A 20,033-nucleotide genomic window follows, 5' to 3' on the forward strand; every position below is an offset into this window, starting at 1 on the left:
TTGGTACAAAAGGGCGAAGATAAGTATGAGAAATTTTCGGCTTGTATTGCCTGTTATGAAACCTCCTAAAACGCTAGAAAAAGGCAGAAATAATGTAGTTTACGACTTAATTTGCTAATTTTTCAGTGCGTTTTTGGAAAAAAATAATGCAATTTTTTGTTTCTCCGGCTTATTTTAGATAAAGTTTTACTCAAAAACAAACCAATCGAGCAAAACAAATTAAAATAATATCCCCAGATTGGGCAAAATTTTTCGAAAAACAATAAACTTATTTGAAAAAATCAAAATGACATCATTTCTTGGTGGACTTTAATAATTTTTCGGTTAGCTAATTGCAATTTTAAAAAATTAGTCTAAAATTATTATTTATTATTATTAGTATTATTTCAAAGAATCATTTAAAGGCATACATCTTCTTTACCCTCTCTCCCCTATTAGACTTTTTCAGTTTTAATTTTTTTTCTGAATTAAATAAAGCAATGACCGCATTTTAAAAGACTTTCTCCCCTGCAGCCCGAGTAAAATTCGGCGCTTTTTATCCCCTTTAATCTTGAACAAAGTTTTCTAGACAACCCAATCGAAATACATTTCTTTGGATATTATGTTTGATAAAAAATAAGTTTTATCCGCTAAGCAGATGGGTGCAGGACGAGTGACGCCCTAATCGTATATTCTACTATAATATAACTTTTAGCTAGTGCAAAAGCACATCTCTCTATGCCTTAGTAAGAACCAAGCCGGCAAAATTAGTATGTTTCTGAAGTACAGCAGTTTGTGGAATTACCCGACGTGGCCCCCGTAAAACGCCACTGGATGGGAGTCAGTGACACGCGTTGAGTCAGTGTTTAAGTCGGTTCGGCAGGTGGCGCTAGTGACTTAAGTAAGCAGCTAAGTCGTGGAGGCGTATTAATGGAATCAGTAATCGTCGTAAAGTGCGTGTATTGGGATGCCCTCGGTGGATATCGTGTAAAACAATGCAGTAAGAATGCGCGCGGTTAAGTGGAAGACAGGTGTATGAGGTGAGCATTCCGAACAATTCCGAAGTAGGAAAACCAGACCCAGAAGCAGCAAGGTTGTCGTCCGCCACGAAGTTGGGCCCGAAGTCACGCCAAGTCCGGTTTAGGGGATGAGAACAGGGACTAGAGTGCCGTAGTGGTGTGGTGAAGAAATCAATCGGGGACGTAGAATAAAGCGATATCGGTGTCGGTGTATCTTGGTGCAGGGACGGCAGGGAAGGGGGCGCGCACTCGCCGTGTGAACCTATTGGTTGATGTCTGAAACTTTGTTGACTGGCTGGTAGTCGAGTGTCGGAGTCGATGAATCGTTGGTTGTCCTGGTAGTGTCCGCGTCCGCGTCGGTGTCGGTGTAAGTTGGTGTGGTTGTGGCAGTGAGTCCTCGCCGAAGATGGCATTGAACCAGGACGAGGGCAAGCAGGTCCTGCGCGTGGACCAGGACTCGGAGACGGACCTGCAGGCCCTCTTCGACAGCGTGCTGAAGCCGGACTCGAAGCGGCCCCTGCAGGTGCCCTGGAGCATGCGGAAGCTGCCGGACTCGTTCTTCAACCCGCCGTCCACGGGCTCCAAGTCCATCAACCACTCGCGCGAGAACTCAGTCGACTCCGCCTTCAGCTCGGCGGCCAGCGCCAGCGGCAGCTCCACCGCCGCCGCCGCCGCCCCCGCGCCGCTCCCCAGTGCCCACCACCGGGCCCACAGCTCGCCCGCCTCCCTCCAGCAGACCTACGCCGTGGGGCAGGCGCAGGCCACGCACCACCACATCAAGCAGCGCTCCTACGACGTCGCCTCCAAGGTCGAAGACAACACCCCGCTGCCCACTGGCTGGGAGCAGGCGCGCACCCCCGAAGGACAGCTCTACTATCTTAAGTAAGAACACGCTGGACTATTTACCACAATTACCCACACTTTAGTGCCGCTCGTCATTCGACTCAACCACAAGTGTAAAATGTAACAATTCAATAAAAAAAGTTAAAACGCTTTAATTTGACAAAAGTGCCCTAACGTCACTACTAGTTTTCGCAAATAACATGTTTGTTATTGTTTTTTTAACATTTCTGGCGAAGCCAATCGTTTTCCTTACATAAAAAAAGTTTCCCCTATGGACAGGGAGTTTCCTACAAGTTACCGTCAGTCGCACCAACAGGTGTACGATGTTGCCAACTCTCAGACGTAGAATTCCCTTTTAGTGTCCGAAATTCATTCATTAGATTAACGATATAAGTATAAAGATACAACAAAAACAAAGATTTCGTAAAAAAATTGAGCCGAAACACCCTGCTGTGATGTGGGTGCGAAGATTGGCTGAAAGTCCCCGAAAGGGGGTTCGCTGCGGTTGGCAACACTGCAGGTGTTGCTTTGTGATTTGGGCTCTACCTGAACTAGAATTACTAGTCCGTGCTCCGAACCCGCCCTCTTTCGTGGAGGTCGCAACTCGCAACTTGCTTTCACAACTATCTGCATAACGTTTCTACCTGTTACGACCACTTTCTAGCGAGGAAACGGCTTTACCTTCGGTTATTTGCATATCAACAACCGTTCGATTATTACCTATCAATTTACGACGCTCAAAGACCATCACATACCTAAGCTGACCGTTCCACGTCCAACTGATCGGTTTAAATTCCGATCTGTATCGAACTCACATTCTATCAACTTCGATTACCTACCTGCACTCAGACGGAAACTTCAACCCAACAAAACGTACACACAGGAAGCGGATGATAATTCTATTCTCATTGTAATAACACTAAATAAATACTAATATTATCTTAGCTACGGTTTTACAAACTTTAAGCCCAGGCTGTTTCCATACGAAACCGCAACTGTGCACATTTTTCAAAATTAATTAATTTATTTGATTAAAAGATGCAAGAAGCTACTTCTAATATCTACATTAGTATAAAAAAAATATTGTTAACTGAAATGAACGAGTTCGTAATACATAATCCAGTCATTTTCAACCAGAAATAAATAAAAATTATACTTATTATTTTAAGCAACGTAACCACTTGGCGTTTGATTAATTAAAAGACAAACTACGTCCTTGAAACGCATCCAAACACCAAGGACCATTTTTATTAATATAAATAAAGGACGGTTGGCAACCCTTACACATGAAATTCATAAGTTATAATAACATGACTCTCCTGTTTAATTAACAAAAACGAAGATTAAATAAGTCACTTCTAACACAAAAAGTAGAAAACATGAACATAAGTAATGAATGAAATACATGATCTTATTTATTTGAAAAAATTCGGATGAAATTAATAGTCAAATAATAATTATAACAATAAAACAAATTTTAAGTACACTTCTATAATCTTTAAAAGCCCGGTTGCTCAGTTCGAGCTTAAGCTTTTCCTTACGTAAGCTCGGCTTAAACTGCGGTTGGTAATGCGCACCTCAAGTGTGAGGTTGCTTGAAGAGATTTAAAAGTTAGGTTAAGATGGAATAACATCACTATTTTAGTATATTGTAGAAATAACGTTACCATAAAAATCTTATGTTTAAAAATGTATCTCAATATAAGTATTAATTACTGAAATGGCTTTTTCTTATTTCACGCGCGGCTTCCTGCTGAAAAATGCAATTTATAGTTTTCTTTCAGGCCACAGTAATGAATTAATTTGCATAGTTTATTTGTTATTTTTTGTGACTTGGGCGCCCTCAAATTTGAAGCATCAAAATTTTATATTAAATAATTCAACTGTTTCAAAAGTGCCATAATTAAAAACACATCAAAAATGTTAGAATTGACAGTAAATTGTTTAATGTACTGGAACAAGATAAGTAAATTATTATTATCATTACACTTTTTTTTAGTTCATTTTAATACAGTAACTTACATGTTGATGCTATGGCCCTCCACTCATTACGGTTTTTGTTCAAGTTTGTTTTTTATCACAAGTTTAACTGAAACTGAACTGAAATGTATTTAAAAAAATCTGTTTTTGTGCCTCAGTTTCGAATCCGGTAATTTATTGCTTTCTTATCATTAAAGCAATTTTTTTATTTTTATTATTTTTTATTTTATTTTTTTAATTGCCGCAATTCTTTCGTGACGTCTGCTGTTGCATTAAATCTTAGAGCAATTTGGATGTAAGCATGGAACTTTTTTATACTCTAATATTTATAATATTGAACAAAATTGACCAATTTTTTTTCTTTACGCGTAAAATTGCTAATTTCGTTTCTTTTATTTATCTGTTAACGATTTCAATAAAATTATAAAGTGATGTATATTAATAAAGTTAATATTAAAAAGATTTTAGCGATAAGCCATGGCTTAAGCGGCCAAAAGAGAAACCACAGTCTACTTAGACAGTAATTCTCAGTGTTAAAATTCAACATTGTGAATTGAACCGAAAATATTCCCGGCATATATTGCCATTGATTAACGAATTATTTAAAAGCAAAAAATCGTTTATGTAGATTTTTTGTATTCCTGGTTTCTCTACCACAGATATCAAACTGAAACCGTACTATTTGTAAAATAAAAAAACGTAAAATTTTGCGTGGACTTTAGAACTTGTCTGGAACATCGCGCGTAAAAACGTCAATCGGTGCGAAATTTGAGGACGTAATTGCCAGCCTTGCAATAGTTTTGATTGTTATTCCCGTTCAAAATTAAAAATGCTTTTACAGTAAACAAACCTTTCGCAATTTTTCTCTTGCAAATAACTATTGACACTTTGATTGCCGGCCACATTGGCGTCGTTATAAAGCTGGATTAGCTTGTCAGTGACACTTATGCGCGTTTTTTATCGAAATATTCCTGATTAACAAGACGGATGCAGTAGGGTGGATCCATTGTCCAGCGCAGGTAGGAATACGAGGTCTAAGAAAAAAAGAAAGCAGTTCTTAGAAGCACCTGAGGTTTTAAAAATCGCTCGGATTTCCGACTCAGCAAGCCCGAAAAGTGAATTCTTGTGAAAAGAGGCCCGTTAATTACAAACAAAATTGTTTACCATCGTAAACTGTTTATAGACAACGTGAAGTTGGCAAATCTGTACAAGCTGATACAAAATAATCAACATTTGAGCACAAGGGATTGTTACTTTTGCGATTTGATAACCCCATAAAGCCTTTTTATGGCCCTCCGAGCGCCGAGTGACCTTAGGGCCATTAAATATTTAATAGCTTAACTAAACATTATAATTCACGCTAAGTCTGCATCCATGCGCACTTATCTTTATTATGGTACCAACAAATTTAAAAATCTAAGGTAAACATTTTCTTTATGAGATCATTCACATTGTTTCGCAATCGGACCAGTGTCAAAATTCACCGATTTTCGCCCGGCGATAAAACTAATCACAATCAATCGAACCAAAGTTTACACTGAGGATCACAACAACATGCGACATATCATAATAACAATAGCACGTGACAGGGCGATGTATATTGTTTCTGTTGTGATAACAGCACTTTTGTGGGGCGTGGCCATTTCGAAAAATCGCAGTTTTCATTCAAAATAATCCAATTATTCCACATAAATGGCTCGTAACATTATTAGAAAGTTGCCTATTTATAGCGCACTTTATTAAATCATTGTGAAATGTAGGGTGGAAAGCTTATTTTTACGTTCCGTGGCGCCAGTTAAAGCCATTTTGTTCGCTCAATTGTCAAGTATCACATAGGGGTCATTAAATAGGGTGCCAGCATGAGAATAGTTTAATAAAATAGATTTATATGCAAATAACACAAACGTGGAATGCTGTTTTACAAACTGTACTCAGATCTAGCGTTACGTTGTTTTTCTCGAAAATTCAAATGAAATGTTTTAACTCGGACTCAGGTAAGCCAACAACACGAATATCTTTTTGATATATGCTAGAAGGAAAGCGAAGGTCATCTCGTCTGTTGATACGCCATCTTGCTCTTCTTTCGACTACTCTATTTCCAGCATTTCGCATCGAAATCTCTCGCTTCTCGCGATAATAACTGGGATAGGTTTCAAGCTCACACATGGATAGGTTTCAAAAATATAAGGTCATTCGTATTATGATGTAACGGTAGTAACAACGTAGCGCAAGACGCAGCAAACACAAAACACACCTGAGATTAAATTCGAACTTGGAGAGTTTTCTGATAACGGCGGAAATAAGCCTCGTGTTACATAATTGCGCGATTTTCAGGTGCGTGATAACATTATAAAAGCGCACAATACGCATTCCTGTGCTGGGAAAATAAGTTTATGGTCGATTGAGCGAAATTTTCATCTATGCCGATTGTTAAATATTCATTGGCGGGACATAATACTTTGAAATGTATGCAAAATGAGTGTTTTGGCACCGCAATTGACTTGTAGATTGTCTATGGCAAAAATCCCACCGTCTTGCATAAACAAATGACTCTCGTTTGTGTGAATATTGGCAAGAGTTCGAGTCCGGCCCTGCACATGAGTCAGTTGTTTTGTTTGATTGAAACAAATCTAGTTTTTCGCGTGATTCGAGTCGAAAATCGCACATTTTGGCAGTTAGGGCTTCTATTCCACATCCATGTAATTAGTCGCCGAGACGCCTATTTTTAGATTTTAAAATTCTAGGCGCCTAAGTCGGACGTCGAACCTTTTGCCGAATGCACAAGCAAAATAATGAACTTATTTACACTTCTAGCGTCTTATTTATTTGTTTTATTGCTCCACACGTGCGGACCAACTTAATTAAACCAGAAGTGAGCAAGAGGTGTTACCCTCGCCAACTGCGGGACCAAATTTCGAGTCAGCTCATTTGAGCTGTTTCAAACTGGAACAAAGCAGTAGCTAATTAAGAAATTAGCCCTGTTTGTCTTAAAGAACTATTATCACTAATTATTTGTGGTGCGCTCTATTTATTTTAATTCTGTTACATGGTTACGGTCTCGCGTCGGGAAAAATTCGGGCCTTCGTCGGCCATGAAAACTTCACCTCCCGATCGTGTATGAATGAATTAATTAAAAGTAACAGAATACGTCTGTTATGGTTACGAAACGTACAAATCCTTTCACAACGATGGTGGACTTCCGTACGAATTATTAATCCAGTGTTTGGCACGGTCGGCCATTTTCCATGATGGCGTCTGTTTGTATTTTTTCCCAGTGAGTTAACCTTAACCCGTTTAAAATTTACCGCTATTATAAATAAATTCCCAAGCTCGCGAGTTTTAAATCAGTTTCCTATGTTCGCAGCAAGGTGATGAAAAGCCATCCCGCGTCCCTGTTATCAAATCACAAACAAAGGTCCTTGACATTTAAAATATGTCGCTGAAGTACTGTATTTTATTTATGTGTAGTTGAATAAACTAACGGAGCTAATGTCGGCTAAATTTCTCAAAACTTGTAGATTGAATTTAAATTGGAATTTAAAATTTCTGAACGTTTGTACAACATTTCTCTGAATAAATTAAATGTTCTGTTTTTACTTGAAATAAGTGTGGCTATATTGTGATATTTTTAGTTTGTGGCGGTATTTTTATCCCGGAAAACCATTGGCGTCGCACAACATGTGACGGGGAATTCGATAATTAACTAAATATGGACTTTTACCAAATCGCACTTTCTTTTCCACAATTGCCTCATTAAAAACCGCGCAACTTATCGATATGTAATAGGCGTGAATTTTTCATTTAGTGGATAATTGCGTCAGAGGCCGGGTTCGAGCGCCGGCTAATTTGTTATTATCAGCTGCTACATCCACTTTCCATGTGATCGCGCTTATCAGATTTTTCGTATCCTGTTGAGACCCATCGAGGTTTTGGGAGTAAAGTTCAAACTTCACAGCATCTAGATTAATGCTGTGTTTTGGTTAAATTAAAATTGATTGGTGGTCTTAAATGGTATCTGACGCATTGATTGTTGAATGTATTTTTCAGAGAGGCAAGTACACGTAGGTATGTGGTGGACTGTTATTAAAATCCACCCAGATGTGGATTCCACTCCTAGGTATTCTCCATTGTCTCGATTGCAAACACGGGTCTTTATCCCAATCAATTATTAGAAAGTAAACGCGATATAACATATCTTTCCTTTGTAACATTTTTAAGGTCATCGCATTCGAGAATAAATAATAAATAGTTGCTCCTTAACAAGAATAACAATTTACAGTTAGGTGCCGTATAAATTTTTCCAAATGATTAACGTCCACTTTTGACCAATTAATTAACAATTGCGCAAACTGCACTGATAAACTCCTGATTAAGGTAACGCTGGCGCCACTGATTCCCACTTGCCGTTGCCGAAATACAAAGCGACGCCATGTTGCCGTTCAATTTACATAATATGATAAAGCAAAACTTTGGCTAATAATAGAGATTTATTTTATTGGCACTGGATCATATTTTCTCCTATTTTCAGTTTTTACAACCACGTGTCACTTCCTGTTGCCTGGCTTGGCCTTTAAAGGTCGATATATCCATGTATCATTGAAAACAGGTAGATTTCTACTTTTTCAATGACTCAGTGCCATTCATTTCGTCTTCCAAGAATATTTGGCAAATCGTTTGTAGAAAATACGTTTCAAGAAAACTTTCCAACTCTCCTCATTGATTTCACCGAACTTCACATTTTTTCTTTCTTTCTTTCGCATTTTCAAATTAAATTAAATCAATTAAATGGGCATGTATTAGGGTGGCTCAATTTCACTCAATGCCAGGTCAAGGGGCGCTCTTATTTACACTACTGATAAAGTTAAAAATAAAACAAGTGTTGCGTTCGACCAAAAATCGTGTGAACCTGACTTTTTCATTACTATTGCATAATTGATTGTAAGGCTTAGGGATAAAAATATTTGCTCGTTTTATGACGTGGCTGTTTGTTCTTTTTTAAATTTATTACCTTTGTCAAGATTTCATATCGCCACGGTTTAATCTTTCCGTGGAATAGAGATAATCAAGTGTTTGTTGTAGCACTTATCAATTAAAAAACGAACAATGGGGGATTATCCACTTTCTGTGTGACGTTTCACGTAAATGTTTGTTTTCCAAACAAAATAAATTGCTGATCCTACTACTAATCTGTATTTTAGCCATTTGTCTGAAAGTAAAAAACTATTACTATTTTTTGTTATATAACGTCTTTATTGTCTATGTGGCTTTTCTCGAAATTATTTGTTATTCTACATTATGTATATTTACACTTCTTTTTTCTTCTTTTCCTTCACCATTTTCGTTTAGAACGTCTAACGTCTCCGTCTCTTCTCCACGTAATCTGCATATTCTGTCTCAATCCATAATTCCATAATTCGTTCTCCCTTTCCTCACTTCCCCTTTTTATCTTTACTTTCCATCTTACTTAAGTATTTGGAGAGTTCATCGTTAATAAGCATGGCATATTTTGCGTTATACCTCAATTCTCTTATGCTTGTTATTTTTCCCTGCCCATCTATGTCCGCATCTCTCAGTTTCAGTTCATCTTCCATTGTTCTTCCCCTTTCTTTCAATTTCTATACACGCATACCCCTTCTTCCATAATTCTATCCATCTAACATTTTCATTTGATGTTTTCATTTCTGCTCCGAATTCCTAATTTCTCTTCAAATTTCACAGCTCTCTTTCCTGATTCCTCTCTTACTATGTACCCCGGCAATTAGCGCTATCACTCATTTTATATACTTTTTCACCAAGCTATCAAACATCATTCTTCTCTTGTATTTTCACCAAATTGACGTTTTCCCAAGCTCCTAAAACCTTATTTGCTCTTTTGGAGCTTCTTTTATATGGGCTGTCTGACATCTTGCTATTTACTACATAACCCAAATACTTCAACTCTTTCACCTGTTCTATATTTTTTCCTTCCAATTGCCACTCATCCTTTTTCCTTTCTATTTTTTTTTTCCAAACACCATCATTTTTGTTTTATCTACTTTTACTTTACGTATCTTTTCATTATTTTTATCATTTCCTTCATCTCGCTCTTGCTTTTTGCTACAATCGTCTGCAAACGCCAGGATTTGCACTTTCTCTCTGCCTATACTGTTCCACCAACTTGTGCCTTTCTTAGAACCTCGCCTATGTCCCCTAGGCCTGATAAGAATAATGCAGAGCTTAACGAACAACCTTGTTTCTTCACCAATTTTTATTTCTTCATAAATTTCCTCTTATTCTTCTCACCAACCACTTGCACACCTTTGGATTATTTTGCTTATCATGCCTCTTCCATGCATTTCTGCTCTTAGTCTCTCATCTAGTAAACAGTAATATTTTTCGCTTGATGTTTGTCCCCTTTCTTGTAAATTGGGATAATTAGTCCTTTTCTCCAATCCTTGGGCAGGTAAAAAACTGAAGGTTTTTGTTGGTTGCTTTATTACGTACTGAATAAAGATTGGTGATCTTGAACGTTATTTCGGATAAACAATGAAATATTTTGGCACTGTGGTGGACTCTTGCGAATACCGTGGCTTTTGTTTTAAGTTAGAAAATGAAATTCTCCTTAAAATTCAATTAGTTTCGCATCTTTCTCCACTTTGGAGCGGTTTAAGAATGCCATTAGTTTGTTGGTCGGTAAAACCCTTTCGCATTAGTGGCAAGCACATTGTTTTACGTTGGAATTGCGTTTGCAGCCACATAACTCGGACCACAACTTGGGAAGACCCGCGAAAGTCGCTGGCTGCGCAAGCGGCAGCCCAACAACACCAAAGTGCCGAACAGCTTTTAAGTTCTCATCAGGTGTCGCAGGCCCAAGCCCCCAATTCCACGCCCCGTAAGTAGTTTCGATGGTTCTGCCAAATCTGGTACAATTTGATGATAGAGCCAAATGCAGTTCAAAAAAATCCAAAAGTGGCAGCTCGTGCCTTGTTGAAAGTTTTGAACTCCATTTGCTGATTTGCCTGATCCTGATAATTAAATTGGGGAAAATGTTTTCTCTAGCTGCCAAAGTGAGTACAGACGTAGATTTAGGCCCTTTGCCTGAAGGTTGGGAGCAGGCACAAACTCCTGAGGGAGAAATTTATTTCATAAATCATCAAACACGTACTACTTCGTGGTTTGACCCTCGAATTCGTAAGTTAAGCCACACGGGCGGGAAAGGGGCTTTTTCGATCTGGGATTTTTTTTCCAGCCACACATTTGCAACAGAGATCTCCCGGCACGGCTTCGGTTAGTGGGCAGTCGTGGCCAAGTGGCTCTTTGTCGCAATCCTCGCCGGCTAAACAGCAACAGTTTCGACTACAACTGTTGCAATTCGAACGTGACAGACTGAAATTGCGACAGCAAGAAATTCGAATGCAACAGGAACTTATGATGCGGGGGAGTTCCAACGACTTAGCGCTAGACCCCTTTCTGAACGACCACTCCAGGCAGGAGTCCGCCGACAGCGGCTTAGGTAAATTTTTTGATTGTTGGTGGGTGTTTTCGCGGCGCGGAATGTGCGAGAAATGTTGTTTTGCTTTGTTTACACCGATATTTCCAAATGATTATCATTTCATACTGAAAAAGAATGTGCGAAGCTTTAAATTTGGCTTGGCGCCATTTTGATCAAGAATTCGGTGTTTTCGTTGATCAATAGCGTTCTGGTCACGCAATTCTCCCCTAAGGGTTATTGACTTGCAGGTTTGGGGACGACGTATTCGATGCCTCACACGCCGGAGGATTTTTTTGATTGTACGGAGGATTTAGTGCCTTCGCTCCAACTGGGCGAAGAGTTCCCGACTGATTTGGGCGAGGAGTTCCCGACTGTCATTTTAGACGATGATGTACAATCGTTAATAAATCCGCCGACTACGAAGCCCGACAATGTGCTCATTTGGTTGTAATAAAGTGCCTACTTAAGTAGCTCAGCTTCTACGAATGTTTTATATTGATAGAAATTTAAGACAAAGTTTGGCAGTTGGATGGTAAAGACTGTCGTCTGTATCGTTATTTTGCAATATGTACCATTTGAATACGCTTTAAATGGCAATAATAATCAAAACATATTTTTAATGTTATTATAATTTTACATTTATCGCATTTGTAATTCTCAAATCAGTTACTGTTGGGTATGTTTTTCATACATATGTATTTTATAGTTTGTAATTTTTAAGTTAGAGTTGTAGTTTATGGTGCAGATGATATTTTGTCAGTTTTGGTAAGATATCGATCAAATTATTGAGTACTGAACGCAAAATTCAATATTTATTTATTGTTGTATTAGAGTTAATTATTTAACAATTTTTATTTATGTCATGTATAACTTTTAACCTCTGTTCCAAATCTAACGTTGTGATAATGTTTTCGCAAAATTTTATTAATTGGTAGGAATACTTAACTGTATCCCTATTTAATTTTACTTGTTACTGTATGTGCAATGCACCCCTGCTCCTCCCAGGACCAGACTTGTTGCATCGCGAAGGATTCAACTCGTATAAATATGCTCACACTGAACTAATCCCTCCATTTTGTGCCTTTAATTGGTAACGTATATGTATATATTTTATTGACAACGGTTACTTGTAGTCTTAGTTTTACAATTTCTAAAATATATTTTACACTAACATATTGTAACAGTGCCTTTCACATTTACTCTAGTGTTTAAGTGCTTATTGTATCACCACCAATTGGTACAGCTGTGATTAAGAATCAGAAATTTTGGACCGTTTACAGGTGTTATTAGCTGCAAAATTCACTTCACGAAGCAATACTCAACGCAATCAGTCTTGTGGCTACTAACACTGATTTTTCATTTGTGGGCCAACCAAGCGAAATGTTAGCCGATGAGGGAGCGAATCTTAATTTCAATCAAGCTTTCAGTAAGGAGAAAGGAGATGCCGCTTGATTGGCCTACTGTTTTATTGTGAAATTATTGTATTAGTTTATAATTGTAAATATATATTGGAAATATTAGTTATGAATTTTATTTGATCAAAAAATATGGTTACACTCGTACTTAATCCTAGGTACTACTAAAGGCACAGCAAGCGTACTTATCGTACAGGTTATAACCTAGAGTTAAAATGACTGTACAAAAATAACACTGATAAAAGCTCAAACTTGTCGTGAAGGCAATTTTATTAAAATTAATGATTAACTAAAATGTTTAACTGGTGCATCCGGTATGGCAAAACATTTTAATCTAGTGAAATAAAATTGAGAATAACATATTAAAAACTGTACGTAACTGATTAAGTACAATAAGTAGGAACACATCTTGTTTCCTCACCACGATATTCGGCTCAAAAAGCAACAAAGATAAACTAAATGGCAAGTATTAAAAAACCTAACTTTTTGAGCACCATATTCCATTGCAACGAGCCAACAGTTCAGAAATTCTGTTGTCGCTTCCGCTTCGTATCCATTGCATCTAAAATCGGCTGTCTTTTAATCTGATACCTCCTACGAAGTTCGTCTATTTCTCTCTCCATATCTAAATCTAATTTGGCCATCCTCTGTTGCAACTCCTCGAAACTCAAAAACTTCAACTGAAAAAACAACCACTCAAACCCAATTAATTCACCACACATATGAAATACCCACAAATTCAAAATCACCATCTGAGAAAGGCCGATGAAATTGTGCTTTTTGTTCTTGAGGTTGGGCCTGTTGAGGCGACGGCACTTGGTTTAACTGTACATGAAAATGACTTTGGAAACGTTGCTCGTCAGGCACGATTTCGGGACCATCAAGCGTCGTAGGCGTCACGACGCCGTTACCCTAAATTTGCAATAAACAATTTATCAATTGATAACTAATTAATTGTTACTTACTTCCGCCTCCTTTTTGTCAAAGTGCTCCAAAAACAACGGCCGGTATTTCTTGCCGCCTTGACTCGAACCCGTGTCATGCCCTGAAATGGTTTTGCTATGCAACCAACATTACAGAAACATGCACGATTTCAATCACGACGAAAAACACTCATACACGACTATTTTTAAACACGTTGCGAATGTTTTTTTTATACATTCAGCCGTTTGAGATAAAAGATACAACGAGTCAGTTTAAGACCTAACCGCAAAATGATTATAATTTTTGAAATTATTTAAATTAACTGGTGATATCGTGTTTGTGCTTAATTTTGTATTCAATGTTACTGTGTGATTGCATTTACAAATAAAATTAAAAATACATAATCTACTATTTCTTGTCCAAGTAACCTTTATTCTGAGCTTTTTTGGAATTCTATAAATTATAACTGATAATGATAACTCATTTTGTATTAGTTTTTCTACAACTATTTTCTACAATACTGTTATCGATATTCTTTTATAATTCATTCAGTTTCTAATTTATCCTTGTCTCAAGCGTAGAATAATAAAAAAGAAGTACGTGATTCCACTTTATTTATTGCACAAACTGTGGACGTAATTTTTTCATTTCAATACTTTTAAGACGATTTGAGCACAAACATTTGTGCATTCAAGAGTTTTTATTGAAGTTTCGGTTTTATTTCCTCTCAGTACTTCCACATTTTTCAAGACATTTTTAGAGAATAGTTGGACTCACAAATGTTTTTATAATAACAGAGAAACTTGTACATTTTGTAGAAACTCATTAAATTAAAAATGTTATTTTCCACATTTCCTTTGATATCACCTGGTTAAAAAATTTAGTCACAGTGATTTAATGCAAATTGCAGTCAGGCAATTCACAAAAAATATTTCAAGGTTTTGCACTTTATATCGATAGATTTATTAATTTTTCATCAAATAACTCAATTAGATTTTCTTCTGCTTATCTTGAGAGATAACAAGGTGGAAGTCTTATTATTTAGCAAGTTTTGCAGTGAAAACTTTGCTAATTGCTAATAACTATATTTTTAAAACACTATTACGAATTTATACAGTTTTTTTTAATACCTTAACTAATTTATATAATTAATGCAAGCTGATTATGTTAATTGTTATTGTCATTGTCAACAATTGTCATTGTTAATCACGAATAACTGATATTCTTCAATGGGCGTTAATTAATACAATTATTAAATTAAAGTAACAGTTTTATTTATCGGTACAGGCAAAATCTATTTCATTTTTGCAGCATCTGTGTCAAAGTCATACAAAATTCGGCGGTGACTGTAAGTTTTAAAAGCTCTTAAGTTAAGTAAGTTAAGCTCTTAAGTTAGTTAAACTAAGTTTAGTTTTGTTTAGTGATGGGTGATATATAATACGCAAATAGCTAACAAATACGTTTCATGTTTAAAAATTACAGAAAAACTCTTACATTGGTTTAATGTTACAATTGCCAGTTGATAAAAAAAGAGACACTTTTTACAGTCAGACTCTGTTATTTGGTTATTTCGATCCGTTTATTTACGAAGTAGAAGAAGTAGAAGTAGAGTAGAAGTAGAAGTAGAAGAAGTAGCAATTTCTAAGAAATATTTTGACATTTTGTCGTTTATACCGATAAATGCTCATATTTTTTTACACAAAATTACAAAATACGATTGATTTAAAATAAAAAAATCAAGTTCTAATTATTTTGTGTTATTGAAGTTTTGTTATTGCATTATTAAAATACCACTTAGTCGTTTACAGTTTCACTAAAAAACAAAAAAAAACATGAGAAATGTTATAATAACTGATAATCTCCGTTTTTTCCTTGAATAGAGACAGCATTCAACAGTCAATTTTCCTCTAGACGGCAAATGTAAAATAAAAACTTTTGAAAAAAATATCCTGTAAACTTCATTTGCTGAACCAATAACCTTTTTTTTATTTTGTTATAAGTTACGATAAAGATTAGACAAAAATAAAATAACATATCTCAATTAGATTTTCTTCTGCTTATTTTGAAAAATGAAAAGGTGGAAGTCATTATTTCGTACGTTAATGCAGTGAAAACTTTGGTAGATCTACTTTATCTTACCTTTACTTATTTACTATTCTTAAGAACACTGTTACAGACTTACCAAGTTTTATTAATACCTTACCTTATTAGATAATAATTAAGCTGCTAATGTTTTCTGTTATTCAATTCCATATTTACGTTATAAAATTATTAAATAAGTCAGTTTTATTTCCAAAAATCGTAGGAAATTTGGCGGTGACTGTCACTATTAAAGCTCTTACAATTTAGTTTTATTTTGTGGTGGGCGAATTAGGAAAAGCAAAATGCTACCAAATATGTTTCATGTTTAAAGATTACAGAGAAACACTTGTATGTTTCCACAAATATTATTTTTGAAATTAAGTTTAATTTTCCGATTGCCGGTTAATCAATAAGAGGAACACTTTTTTCTTATTTGGTATAACCCCGATAGGTGGCGCTCTTTGCTACCTTTATCTCACCATCTTGGTATAACTTGGTCCAAAAAAATGGTCAGGCTGTTATTTCAATCCTTTGTAAAAAGTAGCAATTTTCAGGACATATTTTAACAGTTTACCTTTTATACCGATAAATTTAGACATTTTTTACATGAAATTACAAAATATGATTGATTTAGAGCCAAAAGCTACTTTTAATTGAGTCATTATTTAGTTTTTAAAATGCTCACACGCTCAATTTTTTTTATCAGATAAATTTAAGATCTTTGTGTGCAATTAATTGAACTTACGTTTCATGGTTTGTTCGTCAACGTCACTGTTGATAACCATGGTTCCAAGCTCTACTAAAGTACCACTCTGTGATACTGGCAGTAAAGTGCCACCTTTGCCGGGTACCAAGGTGCCTTCATCTGTACAAGGAAGAATAGTCTGATTGCCTAAAGCTACTTCATCATCCTGTTGAAGAATCGGTTAAAAGTTTCAATTTTTGTTGTCAAACTTACTGATTCTTCAGTGATGTTCTGCCTAACGCCTACAATGTTAGCAGCAGAGGATACATTCCTATAACTTTGGTTTTCTCTAATTTCGTGTGCTTCTTGAATCATTTGGCTTAGAATACTAGGGAGCTTAGCATTACCTAAAACAAGGTTAGAGTGACTTGAACTGCGGGAATGTGCTAATACCTATAAATACATGACTGAGTAAATCAGTGGCACTCGCCCTTTCCTCGGGATTTTTAACAAGACAAACGCTAACAAAGTCGATAAATTCGGGCGACCACTTGTCAGGCTCCCGGAACGAAGGGGGCGGCTTGGTTGGGATCATGAATATTGCTCTCATGGGGTGAATATCACCATAGGGTGGTTTACCCTCGGCCATCTCAAGGGCCGTAATTCCTAAACTCCAAATATCAGCAACACAGTCGTATCCTATTTCTTGTATAACTTCGGGAGCCATCCAAAAAGGGGTTCCTGTAACAAAACGTGAAAAAACGCGGCCATTGTGGCGCGATTATGTTCTACCAATCACAGTGTTTCTTTTCGCCATGGTGTCCGTCAGTTGCCCGGCAACGCCGAAATCAGCCAACTTCGCGTGGCCCTCTGAATTGAGTAAAATGTTACCGGCCTTAATATCCCGGTGGATTTTCCGACGCAAATGCAGGTATTCTAGGCCTTTGAGGGTGTCGGACAAAATCGTGGCGATCTCGTCCTCCGTGAGGGTCTTTTTGCGCAGCCTCATGATGTCGGAGACGGAGCCGGCCCCACAGTACTCCATGACAATCCACAGATCAGTGTTCTTGAAATAACTCCCGTAATACTTAACGACGTAGGGGCTGTCGCACTGTTGCATGATTGAGATTTCTTTGATGATTTCTTGAAGATCGGTATCCACAGGTACTTGTTTAATTGCTAATACTTGGCCAGATTCCTTGTGGAGTGCTTTGTAAACACTCCCGTAAGATCCCTCCCCCAGCTTGCATATTATATCGAAAACTTCCTCCGGCTGACGAGTCAAACTCTCCTCAGACAGTTTCTTCAATTCACTAAAACATTCAAAGGCTTAGAGGGCTAATTCGAGCTTTTCGATGACTTCAAAAATAAGAAAAATAGGTTAACTTTTAGACTGACAAGGCTCGTGCGGGCGAACTGTTGGACAATTTACGAAACTTACCTCTTGGAAGACATTTTATTTATTACAAATCACACGTAAGACCAAACACACTACACATCTTTAATTGGAACTTATCTAGAAATTATATGTTCTTGTAATCAAAATCTCCATGTTGAATACAGTCAAATGTTGCGAGTCTGCCGGGTCTAGTACGCAGGCGCGGATTACGAAGAGAATGTTCTTGGACGAGAATGAGAATTCTTCACTGTTTTTTTAATAAATAAATCTTGCAATATGGTAACAACTAATATCATATTTTTTCTAATTAGTACACGTTAGACGAGATGTTTACCTATCTTTTATATAAGTGGGAAGGTTCCTTCAGTATCCTCCGAGAAGTGTCTCCACCTATATCACCAAATCTAGTGACTTTCATCTGTTGATTTTTGGAAAATCGAGTATTTCCCCGAACGCAATTTTTTCATTTCAATACTTTTTGGCCGATATAAGCACGACATTTGTCCATTCAAGAGTTTTTATTGAAGTTTTGATTTTACTTCCTCTCAGTCTTCATTTTTCAAAATATTTTTATAGAGTATAATCGGATTCACAAATGTTTTAATAATAACAGAGAAACTCTGTATATTTTTATAAATATTATTTTAGAAAGTTATATTGTAGAAACGTATTAAATTAAAAAAAATGTTTTCCACATTTTCTTTGATATAACCTGGTTAAAAAGTTTAACAGATAATATTTTAAGGTTTTGCACTTTATATCGATAGATTTATTGGTTTCTCATCACAAAATATATGACTAATTTTGCAATTATTATTTTGATTTAAACAACTTACAAAATTTTGTTTCTGAAAAACGATACATTTTATTAATTGAGTTAATTAAGCTAGATTCATAATTCATCAGTTTTTATAATATTTTACACCGAAATTGCTCATCAAACACGTGCGGATTTTTTTCATTGATAGGTAAATTTTGCAAAGTAATGGCACATTTTCCAAGAAAACAAGTTTATTTAGTTCAACTTATACACAGAATTTAGCCGTTTATAATTTCAGAAAAAAAAACGAGAAATAATGTAATAATAACAACAGATAATCACTGTTTTTTTCCTTGAATAGAGACAGAGTAGTAGTTTAAAGCAGTAGTTAACAGTTGATGACAAATGTAAAATACAAATTTAAAAAAAAACTTGTTTTCCCCTGTAATTTTTATTTGCTGCAGCAATAACCTTTGTAGGGATTTTTTTTAAATTTCGCTATAAGTTGCGATAAAGATTAGACAAAAATAAAACAACTCAATAAGATTTTCTTCTGTTTATCTTGAGAGATGAAAATGTGGAAATCTTATTATTTAGCAAGTTTTGCAACGAAAACTTTGCTAATTCTTTTACATTACCTTCACCTATTTACTATTTTTGAAAATACTATTACGAAATTATCCATTTTTTTTGTTAATATTTAAATAATATGATTAATGTAAGCTGATTATGCCAAATCAAGTCAACTTGATTTAAATAATCGAGTATTTCCCCGAATATTTAACAGTCGAAACAATAGTAGTTTTTTAGTATCTATACAAGATGGCTTCAGCGTTACTGAAAAAAAAAATAACTGATTGTACACATCCTAAGTACAGCAATTTTGAGTAATTGTGTGTGATATCCGCTTCGTCAAAAATGCATTTCCGCAATTATTGCGCTTTATGTTCGATATCTACATAGCGTATTAATGTTGGATTTGATACAAATAATAAACATTTTCTAAGCACAAGGACGTTGTAAAAATGTATTGAGAACATTTATAAAATAAACACAAACATTAATTTAAAATTAAACTATTTTGTATGTTTTTCAGCCCGAAACACAATTATTTCGTGGAAGTTCCTCAAAAATGAGCTGAAAAACTACCAAATTATTTAAAAAATTGAATCATCTGTGTATGATTTCATTTCTAAACTGGACCTAAAACCACTAGATTCAGTGTTTTAGTAGGTTTTTCAGCTAGAAACACATTTTTTTATTAAATTATATAAAAAAGAACAACTTGAAAATTCACCAAATCCAAATCAGAGATTTTAAAAACACGCGTGAGAGCTAAAAACAAAGTTTTTTTGAAAACATTTCGTTAAAACTGGCTGAAAAATAATCAAATTAGATGGAAATTGATTCAACAAATCGTAAAATGCCACAAAAATAAATCATAATTGTTGCCATTTGGCTTTTTCGAGAAGATTTG

At 35.9% G+C, this 20,033-nt stretch overlaps 2 protein-coding genes and 1 non-coding gene across 5 annotated transcripts; 1 reads left to right on the forward strand and 2 right to left on the reverse strand.

Moving 5' to 3' along the window:
• Window positions 1-878: 878 nt before the first annotated feature.
• Window positions 879-12,811, forward strand: yki (yorkie). Of its 2 annotated transcripts, XM_965399.4 has the most exons (5): window positions 879-1,880; window positions 10,552-10,691; window positions 10,859-10,990; window positions 11,049-11,312; window positions 11,540-12,811. In XM_965399.4, exons 1-5 carry the CDS (start codon window positions 1,405-1,407, stop codon window positions 11,740-11,742), a joined length of 1,215 nt encoding a protein of 404 aa, XP_970492.1. In that variant the 5' UTR covers window positions 879-1,404; the 3' UTR covers window positions 11,743-12,811. The 2 variants fall into 2 exon arrangements, with proteins under 2 accessions (XP_970492.1, XP_008200710.1); XM_008202488.3 differs by lacking the exon at window positions 10,859-10,990.
• On the reverse strand, window positions 12,807-17,999 carry hpo (hippo). Of its 2 annotated transcripts, XM_970620.5 has the most exons (8): window positions 17,839-17,998; window positions 17,190-17,710; window positions 16,851-17,138; window positions 16,671-16,804; window positions 16,458-16,623; window positions 13,672-13,751; window positions 13,442-13,618; window positions 12,807-13,386 (listed from the first exon to the last, which is right to left on the reverse strand). In XM_970620.5, exons 1-8 carry the CDS (start codon window positions 17,850-17,852, stop codon window positions 13,228-13,230), a joined length of 1,539 nt encoding a protein of 512 aa, XP_975713.3. In that variant the 5' UTR covers window positions 17,853-17,998; the 3' UTR covers window positions 12,807-13,227. The 2 variants fall into 2 exon arrangements, with proteins under 2 accessions (XP_975713.3, XP_015835323.2); XM_015979837.2 differs by lacking the exon at window positions 12,807-13,386 and having other exon boundaries at window positions 13,459-13,618; window positions 13,672-13,765; window positions 17,839-17,999.
• Mir11638 (microRNA mir-11638) lies at window positions 13,732-13,802 on the reverse strand. The gene has a single exon (NR_161884.1). It is a non-coding gene; the product is annotated as a microRNA mir-11638 (primary transcript).
• Window positions 18,000-20,033: the final 2,034 nt, after the last annotated feature.

Source organism: Tribolium castaneum, chromosome 10, assembly GCF_031307605.1.
Source record: "Tribolium castaneum strain GA2 chromosome 10, icTriCast1.1, whole genome shotgun sequence".
NCBI lineage: Eukaryota > Metazoa > Arthropoda > Insecta > Coleoptera > Tenebrionidae > Tribolium > Tribolium castaneum.